This window comes from Megalobrama amblycephala, linkage group LG2 (assembly GCF_018812025.1).
Source record: "Megalobrama amblycephala isolate DHTTF-2021 linkage group LG2, ASM1881202v1, whole genome shotgun sequence".
In the NCBI taxonomy this organism is placed as follows: Eukaryota; Metazoa; Chordata; class Actinopteri; order Cypriniformes; family Xenocyprididae; genus Megalobrama; species Megalobrama amblycephala.
Genome location: NC_063045.1, coordinates 25,035,842 through 25,046,733, shown reverse-complemented (window position 1 = coordinate 25,046,733; position 10,892 = coordinate 25,035,842). Strand labels below are relative to the sequence as shown.

General features: G+C 40.5%; 1 protein-coding gene across 2 annotated transcripts in view; it reads right to left on the bottom strand.

The window, feature by feature from the left end:
- Nucleotides 1-6,341: 6,341 nt before the first annotated feature.
- adgrg7.1 (adhesion G protein-coupled receptor G7, tandem duplicate 1) overlaps nt 6,342-10,892 on the bottom strand; it is a 15,688-nt gene continuing 11,137 nt past the window's right edge. The window contains exons 13-17 of one of the 2 annotated variants that reach the window (XM_048167860.1): nt 10,413-10,494; nt 7,505-7,663; nt 7,253-7,412; nt 6,967-7,156; nt 6,342-6,769 (exon numbers count right to left, since the gene is read on the bottom strand). In XM_048167860.1, the coding sequence (XP_048023817.1) occupies nt 6,980-7,156; nt 7,253-7,412; nt 7,505-7,663; nt 10,413-10,494 (578 nt within the window). In that variant the 3' untranslated portion in view covers nt 6,342-6,769; nt 6,967-6,979. The remainder of the gene's footprint in view (nt 6,770-6,966; nt 7,157-7,252; nt 7,413-7,504; nt 7,664-10,412; nt 10,495-10,892) is intronic. The other variant, XM_048167849.1, reaches the window with a different exon arrangement.

The window sequence follows — 10,892 nt, the reverse complement described above, 5'->3', positions numbered from 1 at the left end:
ACATAAGGATCTGGGGCGGAGGGGAAGACCCATCTTGCAACCAATGTGGAGCAGCCTCCTGTACACTGAACCACATCCTGACCGCTTGTCCAAAGGCATTGGCAGAAGGGCGGTACAGATGGAAGCACGACAAGGTCCTCACGGAAATTGCCAAATGAGTGGAACAGCAGCGAGTCAAAGCCAACAACAAGCACGTCCATCCGCCCGAAGCCATAACCTTTGTGAGGAAAGGAGATAAGGCTTATAAGACCGGCATGGTGGCCAAGAACCCACCCTCTATTTTGCAACGAGCTTCCGATTGGGAGTTAAGAGTAGACCTGAAGCGGAAGCTTGTCTTCCCATAGGACGTGGCAGTGACCTCCCTCCGACCAGATATGGTCCTGTTATCCAAGAGCACGAAAACCATCATAATTGCTGAGCTCACTGTGCCCTGGGAAGAGAGGCTAGCCGCGTCCCACCAACTGAAAAAAGCCAAGTACCAAGATCTGGTCGACGAAGCTGTTCTAAAGGGGTGGCATGCAACCAGCTACCCCATTGAAGTCGGCTGCCGAGGGGAAAATTTTTTGCCACAGCAAAATCGGTGCGCTATTTCCTCCAGAGTGTGGGCCTGGAGTCTAAACAACTGAAGAAAGCCACCAGGGACATTGCTGCAGCAGCCGAGTCCAGTTCAACATGGCTGTGGCTGAAGAGAGCCCACAGTTGGAACCCTTCTGCAGGTGAAGGCAAGTCAGTCTTCACTGCCCCACTAAGGCGAGGTGTTCAGGTTAAGGGGTGAAACACCGGAGACCCTAAGATCCCTGTGGCAATGCGGAAGGGTTCCAATAATGTGGATGCTCCAGGAATACCATTTCAGAAGTAAATCTGCATCACCATAGTTAGTGTAGTTCCTACAGGTGCAGCTTGTGGCAAAGCATCTCTGATGTTTACTTCACCAGTTGATTGAGGAATACTAAGAAGGTTGATGTCTAACTTTAAAAAATGAATGAGGAGGAGGGTTGTGAATGACGTCCCGGGTCGATAAAGACCCGAGGTATGCATTTAAGGGTTAATAATGTCTTTCTAGATGAATTTGCTGATTTGCTAGGAGGACTGATTCCACGGTTTGATAACATCTTAGTGCTGGATGATTTTAATATTCATCTATGTTGCCCCACTCAACCTGTGGTAACTGAATTTAAAAATCTTATTGATTCATTTGACTTTGTACAGTAGGTGCAAGGGCCTACACATGCCCATGGTCATAGATTGGATCTGGTTCTTTCACATGGATTTCAAATCTCAGACATTGAAATTAATGACATATGTTTTTCGGACCATAAATCTATACTTTTTTCTACTCACTCACTCAATGGTTCACTTGAATTGCTATTTCTCCACTCAGTCATGTGAGAGATTTGCTGCCTCTTATGCTATGGCTGATCCACTAATGCCTGAAATCTCTCCTCGTAAGCAGGATGTGATCATAGAGAGGACTCCCATGATGACTGTCTGTGAAGGATAATAGGACAATGCTGGTAAACTTCCGTTGCAAATAGTGTAAAAGCATATAAACAAATATGAATACAAAGTGTCACATACAAGATTTCTAAAAGATTTGTTCCCTTTTCTTTATCTTGAATGTCTTTATTTTGTCCTGATACTGCAGTCGAGTAGAAACATTTCAATAGTCTCTCTAAAACGATGAAGAACATTGAGGAGATGAGGTCTGCTTCATATAAGTCTATATAGGCTGATGTCAAACAGCATTTGGCCTTTGCTGGTCTGTTATGAATTGTGGCATGGAAAAAATGCACTGGATTATAGATTGTCAAACTTGTGGTTAACATACATTGCATATTGGATAATTTATCAGATTAGAAAGGAGAAGAACAGCTAGAAAGAGAAAGACAACAAAGGTGGAGAACCTGAATATATGCCAACATAAAAACACAGCAGGAGAGGTCCTTCCCATACCTTCCCATTGAATCACAAGCTCAGGGGCCCACAAATCTCAGCAATGAAGTACTGGAACAACATGCTGAACTATAGCCAAAAACAAATACATGCACACAAACTTATAGATCCGGACATTTCTGTAAACCCTAATTCTTGGGTATCTGGTTCTGATCCCAGAACTGAGGCCCCCTGCTGAGCAACCAAAACAAATACTGGGATATTTGGCGAAGATGACTGAATTACTGAGTTATGAAGTGGCCCTGCATTATCAAACCTTCTTTTTTCTTGATGTCTGAACCTGAACGGCAGAAAAAATAAACTTCACATTAACTTGACTTGACAAAAACTCGACATTACTTATCCAGGTAAGGTTGGTCATGTATATGAAGAGGTCGAAACAACAGAGACACCTTACACCATCTCTGGCACTAAACTGCTCTCAAGTAGCACCTCAAGTCGTGGATGAATACTTACATACTCCACTTAAGGCCCATTCACTTCAAGGTTGTTAACTATAACTAAAAAAAGTTTGAATAATCATTCTAATTCAATGGGAATAGGGAAGTCCACACAACTGTAACGATAACAACACAAATGAACAATATTGTTGGAATCACTTTCCCAGAATGATTTTTTTTTTTCAGCTGATGAACAAGAAAAACACTGACAGCCAATCAAAATCCAACTGCAGTGCACTTACAATAAACAGAATTTTATCACTGGTGTGGATGCTAATGTCATTATTATCAGGGTAGGGCTGAACGATTAATTGTATTTTTGCGATAATGTCGCAATATGATAAAATTAGATTTTTTAACCACAAAGGCTGCGATAATAGGTGTGCTCTACTTCATGCAGTGCTGCACAGACCAATCGGCATCTGACTTGAAGCAGTGCATACCAGTTAGAAATTGTCCGACTTGAGACAGCACCGATGCCATGTGACTGTGACTTATGGCATCAAAGTACCGCGAGAGCAATTCAAGAGGAGTCGGCTAAGTCAGCAAGTGCAGCTTCTCAAGAGCAACTGTACAAGCTCTGGTGTCGACGCAGCTGTTTCACAATTGGCCGGATTCACCGTATGACAATGATCACGTGTGTTTAGAGATTATTTTGAAACCTTCAGTTCCACTAATGCTCACAAATCTGTATTTTTATAACATTTAAAGCTCTTTTCGTGTAGTCGCGATGTTGTGTCATGTTTATCAAAATAAAACTGACAAAAAAAACGTAGAACCACTTCATTGGTGTTTAAGAAGTATAGGCTTATGTTGAACTTTATTCTTATACAAACAGATGCTGTATTAAGCAGTAGCCTACATAAAGTATTGAATGAAAAGGACTCTGAAGAAAAATCTGTGAATTTGACAAATATTGCATTTATTTCACTTTAGCTGTGATAAAGTATGCAAACACAGCGCAAGCATCACTATGGGAATCAGAAAGTGTCCAACTTCACGTTTCCGTTTTCAACTCGTCCCTGACTGCAATAGACACAGTTTCTACAGACTGTACTACACTTACATTTCTATCAATTAAGTGGGTAGAACAAAGACCGTGATTTGAAGTTTGACTTACTAGTCATATGGTTCATAGCGTTTTGGAGATGTTGTCCGACAGAAGATCCGCACCGATTCTGCTGGGGTGCAGGCCATCAGCATGGAAGAGCCTAGGTCGGTCACAGAAAAGATTCCAGTTATTTACAAAGAGCAGCTTCTGTTCACTACAACAAGACATTAACCATTCATTTAAAGTAAATAATCTACTAAACCTTTCATGTCCTCGTCAGTATGTTGGAAGTGGTCTGGACACGATGATCCTCGTCGCGGGCGATGTGCTGCATTCCGACTTGATCAGGCTCCTGAAGTCCTGCTTCAGAACCTCTGTCTTCCGCAGCCTGATGTCGTTTACCCCCATGTGCAACACTACAGCTCCAATGCTCTCGTGACCATTCAGGATCGCGGGTACCTGCACAGCGACATCGAGAACACGAGCACCAGGAAAGCAGTGAATGCACACCTTACCTTTAGCTGAGTTAGCATGGACGTGATGGACGAGTCTCCGATGACCACAGCGTCGCGTTCCGTCTCGTGAAGAGGGGAGAAGCGGTTTCGCATGGAGATCTCGAGGACCAGAGGCGGCGGAGGGGGATTGAGAGATCCTGGCCCGAGGCCTGATCCACGCCTTCCATTACTGAATCACCCATGGTCCGCTGTGTGTCAGGGCCGGAATGGGCCGAGAGCTGGGAAGAACGCATTCTGGGTGCGGACTAGAAGAAGTAGGAGTGTTAAAAACTACTAGCCATAGTGGCTGGTGAGCAAAAAAAGTTAATGTTAAGCCCTTATTATAATTATCATTTTAGTTATTGTTCTTGGTGTGAACAGGCCTTTAGGCTTTTGGTGTAGGTGGGACTTTGTGGGACTTTGTGGGACTAAAAAGCTGACTTGAATATGCTTAAATTAATTTGGATATATCTGTGGAGTTGTGGAAGAATTTTTTATGGTGGGATGTGACCAAACTGGAACTTTTTGGACCCATGGATCAGCGGTACGTCTGGTGCAAAAAAGGCAAGCTTATGAGCAGAAGAACACCGGATCGGACCGCTCATTGATGCACGCTCCCCACGTGCATCAATGAGCCTTGGCCACCCATGACCCTGTTGCCGGTTCACCACTGTTCCTTTCTTGGACCACTGCAGACCAGGAACACCCCATATATATATAAACCGTCATATCATATATAACAGTCATATCATATGCCCAGTCAAAAAACAATCTTATGACCCTTATACTGAAAAAAAGGCCATCAGAAGAACCACCATACTGACAGGAAATCCTTTGCCCTCTCATAAGCCATCAAAATGTGTGCCAACACAAATCCCTTAGGCTGACAGAGGCCAGTATTTTTTTTTTTTTTTTTTTGCGAGCCTATGTTTGACTGTTGAGTGTGACGGTACTTACCGTCATGAATTGAGATCATAGAGACACATGATAGCCAGGAATTCCCAGAAACACAGTGCACTCTCAGAAAGACACGTAAGTTCAGGAACTTAATAGCTTAAAGAAGGAAATCTAATTATCTTTGTCATAAGTGAGGTGTGAACAAAACAGGCCAAAAGTGTGTTGTCAGCTGTTTTTTAAAACCTTGTGGCCAGTAGTCTACATACCCAGCAGTGGTACTCTCATCCAGACATCCTGAGCACCTTTTAATGTTAACAACAAATAGTTCACATAACTGGTGTTCTTAGCCAGTTGGCTCTTCAAAATCAATCCTGAAAACTACAGGATTCAAATCTAGAGTGGTAGAAAACACTTGATATTTATACTTGATATAAACACTATTGATATTATATTTATACAAGATGGAAGGACCTATTATGCAATTTATTCAACATACCTACATGCTTTCCTGTTTGTTTGAAAACAGCACATCAGTGACAAACGTTTTTCATTTAAAACTGAAATCAATATTTCTTTAGATGTTGACTGGAACAGATTATGTGCACCCTCTTACGGCAGATGAGGGAATTACTAGTTTCATAGGGGGAGAGACATTCTGACCAGGGTCAATTTACAGTTCACATTTTAGCATTCAAACACACGACTGAACAGGTCAGAACCGCTCTGACGACAGCCATGAGGTCATCGTCTACAAAGGAAGAGAAACGCCTTCGTCTGTGTGGACTACCAACTATAAATAGTGAATTATGAGTTATACAGAACAGTTTTATTTAAATGCTAAACTGAAGGACAGAGTAATATTCAACGTCTCTGTGTGAGGACAGAAAATAACAAAAAACAACCAGAGTGGTCTGGCACTTGCTCCATAACCTCGGCACTTGCTACCAAGTACTATAACTTCACCATGTTTTTTTTTTTTTTTTTTGGTTTTGTTTTTGTTTTTTCCCCCTTAGCATAGAAGAGCAAGCTTTGCAAATCCTGTAGAAAAGGGTGTGTGTGTGTGTGTGTGTGTGTGTGTGTGTAAACAACCACTTTACATAATCAGTTAAAATTAGCAAAACAAATGTTAAATATAGCATTAAAAATGCTGAAGATGTTATTTTCTAATAAATTGCATGACAGCAACTTCTCATATTTTTAGCTTCTCTTTTCTCAATGCAAATTTGATCTGCATTAGACACTGATTTGAATGAAAGAGGTACAAAACATGGAAATAAATAGCCATTGTATGTGCTTAAAAAAATGCAAACTAGGATAAGCCACAGTTTATATATCTACTAGATATCACAAATGTATTTTCTTTTAAATGGCTCCCCCTGGTGGAAACACTCTCCTGACTTGGCTTTATCTGATCTGATGCTACCATGATCCAAACTAAAATCGCTATGGTTACTAAAGTAAAGACATTCATAAACTATAATAAACTCAGACCCAACAGTCAATGAATCATTTCATCAATATTTAATATATGTCAACAGTCAATTAGTAAAAAGAAAGCAATGAGACAAACTTGGTGCATTTAAGATAAGTGTGTTTACAGTACATGTACATTATTTTACAATAGAGAAAATAAATCAGATATAGCAAAAATGACAATGAAAATGACAATGTGCTTGCAATACCACTCATTTTGGCATATCCATCTCATAATTTTTTAGTTTCTTTGGTCTGAACAGCAAATAAAGCAAATAAAATCAGGTGTTAAAGCTTTATCTATTGTTGTTGTTGTTTTCAATGTTTGTCACTCGCAGATCAGATTTCAATCATTTGGGATGTAGCGCATTTTTGTTTATCCACACATGGTAGTAATACTTGGAATAAGCAGGTCAGATTTCATAACCTGAAAAATGTGTCAACAGTCAGTCCCCTAAAGACTGAAATTTAAAATCAAATCAGATTTATGTGCAGTGTGAACAAAGCCCAAAAAGCTCCAAATGACATGTACATACAATAAGACATTGCAAAAAATGTATACATAAAAGTGCTATCTTAATACTTAAATCATTGCATGGAATGAATGAAATTAAGTAATTAATAAAAAATTAAGTAATAATAATCTTTTAGTTATTACCTTTGATGGCCCGTCAGGCCAATTCAGAATCAGTGGATTTGTAGCTTTCATTGCTTTCTGGTATCTTATTTTTCCATAAAGTGAATGTTTTCCTGTGAAAGCCTATGTTTGATACACGCAGACTGTCCATAAAAGCTGGGTTTGCGTTTATTAAAGGCCTCAGAGAGAATAAAATGAATATTTGAACACCCTTTAAAAATGGAAAGAAAAACAGAAGCATTGCTGATTTCATTTATAATCCATTAGAAGATTTTGTGCATTTTTGTGCAATGTACAATTAACACACCTGTGTTGTGTTGAAGAGACAGAAAACCACACTCAGAATAAATTTGAGAGTTGTTTCATGGGTGATGAGCAAAATGTAGCCAGTGACCCAGGACAGGCCGAGCATCACTGCCAGAGAGAAACTACTCAAAATCTTCTTCTTTAGAGGAGTTCTCCGTGATCTAAACAGCAAAGGTTTTATTAGGCAAATATATTTTCATAAATCCCTTTTTTGATAACTGATAGTGCTATTCTGGTCCCAAAGTAAACATACCTGTTTAAATTAGGGTTTGTCCTGCAGATGTTGTGAGAGAAGTGGAGCAGTATTGCTGCGTTTGAGATCAGCATGAGCATTAATGGGAGCAAGAATCCCCAAAACATGGGTTTCCCCATACTGAACTTCTGTTTGTGGTCCAGTGAAGCCAGCCAGCAACTGCAGCAAAGAAGAGTGACAACTGAACTACCAAAATCCTGGAGATAATGTAACAATACTAAATAAAGTAAATACTATTTAAAACATTCTTGTGCTGGGTACACACTAAAATATTTTTGAAAAGTGTGAGAGACCACACACATGAGGCCAAAAAAAAATTCTAGATTTAACCATTTGGCTCCTATAGTGTGTGGTTTGCCATGATGTGACAAACAGCACACCACACACAAACAGATTTTCAGCCCGAGTCCCGACTGTGAACACGGGAAATCTCCCAAAATCTCTCGAGACATCAAAATAAACATGACGGACGATAGGCAGGGATAAATTGCGTTGATAGTGTTTGGAAAGATTTTGGTAAGTTTTACAGGATACCTGTGCTGTTACCACAAATCTACAAGCTGATCCTCCATCTCTGCTGTCCAAATCCATTTAACTTTGTACTGCGCCATGACTGTGTTTGTTATGCTTCTGTCAGCTCGCTTTGGCATTCACACCAGAGGAAAATCTAAGATAATCTGTAGAGCTATCAAGATAATCGGGACATACCTAGGATTGTCTATGTCGAACCGACCATCTGTTCCGACTGCGCTAATATTAGCCAGTCATCTATGTATTTCAGAGTACGTATGTCCTGCATCTTGAGCGAGGCTAGAGCTGCATCTACGCATTTCGTGAACGTGCGTGGTGATAGAACTAGACAGAATGGAAGAAACCAATATTGGTATGCTTCGCCCCGAAAGCAAACCTGAGGAACTTCCTGCCGTGGAAGGATGGAGACATGGAAGTATGCGTCCTTTAGAACTGTCGCGACAAACCAGTCATCAGATCTGGTTTGAGTCACGACCTGATTCAGCAACTGACTGAATGATTCAAATGATGAAGATCTAATATAGGATGCAACCCTCCATCCTCCTTTGGAACAAAATAGTAGCGGCCGTAAAAACCCTGACTCTCTGCTGGGAGGAGGAACCCATTTTATAGCTCCTTTCGCTAAAGAGTTTACTTCCTGTTCCGTTACCAGAGCCTGCCTGGGATAGACTAATGTGAAGAGCACCCCACTGCATTGAGGTGGATGAGAACTGAACTGGATTCTGTACCCTTTCTCTATACTCTGCCGGACCCATTGAGATATGTTTGGCAGAAGCCTCAACTCTGCCAGAAAAGCCACAAAGGGAACCATCCTCTCGAGGCTGGTCTCTGGTATACTTAGAGCAGCCACTTCAGTGACCTGAAACACTATGGCAGGAAACGACCGATTTGACTGCTTTTCGATCCTCCTCAGAGGATGTGTGCCTGACGCAGCGTTGTGAGAACACTGAGTCATGAGCTCGCTGGAAACCGCTGCGCCACAAAGCACCGAGGGTGGTGGGGTTTGCAGAACGGTCCCCTGAGGGCAAAGAAGTGGGGCGGGCACTGTATACTGAGGTGTACACCACCATATCTCATGTGGGGCTGCCCTCAGATTTCTTTTCAGAGGGTGCAAGCCTAACGCAACGTCGTGTGAGTGCTGAATCAGAAGCTCATTGGAAACCGCTGCGCCCCGAAGCACCAAGGGTGGCGGGGTTGGCAGAACGTTCCCCAACGAGGTGGTGCGGGCACTGTATACTAAGGTGTACACCACTCCACCCCATGAGGGGCTGCCCTCAGAAGCCTGACACCACTGGCATCAGGATCTACATGAAAGGCTGAACTAATACATGAATCTAACTAGTCAGAATCTAAAAGTCAGATAAATATGTATTTTAATTCCTCAAAATGAAATACAGCCAACTGATTAAATGCAGCAAAAGATCAATCAGACAAGTTAATATGGTCTGAAGAAATGCTGAATATAGTGTATATATGTACATGCACACACATTTAATATCATTTAATTTCTCAAAATTAAATGCAGCCAGATATCAACCAGACAGGTAAAAACAGTCTGGATGAAAGGCAAAATATAGAATTAATGCAGACATATACAGACAAATACTCCATTTAATTCCTCAAATTAAATGCATCCATGAACCACCAGACAAGTGTACATGGTCTGAATGATAGACTGAATATTCATAATAGTCTTTAATATAAATATAAACAAAACAATGAGGTTCATTCTCATGTTACACAGCACGTTTGAGCTTCCCAAGAACCAATGAGGTTCATTCTCGTGTGTTACACAGCATGTTTGAGCTTCCGCAAAAGGTTTGTTCTCGCATGTCAAGCAAGTACATTTAAGCTTGTTTGATCAATGTGAATATATGTGAATAAAAGCCCAAATTCAGTCTGTTTATCATGTCTCTTCGGAAAATATGGACTAAACAATTCCTTTGGATTAGTCGATCTCTTAATGAACTGTCTGAAGCGTCAAAGTGGTAGGTGCGTGGACTGTCAATGGAGGAACAGGAACATCTGAAGATGAACGAAAGTCTTACGAGTTTGGAACGACGTGAGGGTGAGTAATTGATGACTAAATTAACCCTTTAAGGCCGGCCTAGTTTCACAGTCAGGCCTAGATTAAGCCAGGGATAGGCCTTAAATTAGAACATTTAAGTAGCTTTTTTAAAAGTGCCTTACAGAAAAACAAAACATTACTGGTGTGCATCTTGAGACAAAACAAAGGCACTGACATATTTTAAGAAATGTCAGTGCAAGTTTCTTTTAAGTTAAGACAGCTCAAACATGCATTTTAGTCTTTAAGCCTTGTCTGTGAAACCTGGCATAAAAGTAATAAAGTTTTGAAAATAAAACATGTGTTACTTACAACTCTTCTTGTCGATAACCTAAAGGCTCCTTCACACTGTAGGTGGAACCCAATGAGATACCAACAATAACAGCAGGTAGACCTAATCAGGAAAAAAAAAATATTGACACTTAATGACATTGTATATTGGATACAATGATTAAAAATACTGAAAATGTTTCAATTAAAATTCAGTCATGTATAAACTGCAATAAACAACTTGATCAAAAATAAAAATTATTTGAAATGCAGTTTTATTATATCTTCTCGCCTAGTCGTAGTGGGGTTTTTTTCCCAATACAGGCACGACTTCTTATTCTTATTTAGTTTAAGCAAGATTTCTAAAGCCTATTCAACTTTACCTTTGAAAACATACTGAAAATCTTTTACCGATTATATATAGGCCTAAATTTACTCGACGTGCTTGAAACGCATGGTTAATCTAGATAATGCTCAATAATAACTGAGGTACTTCCCTCAATGTTATTGCTTCTTCATGCT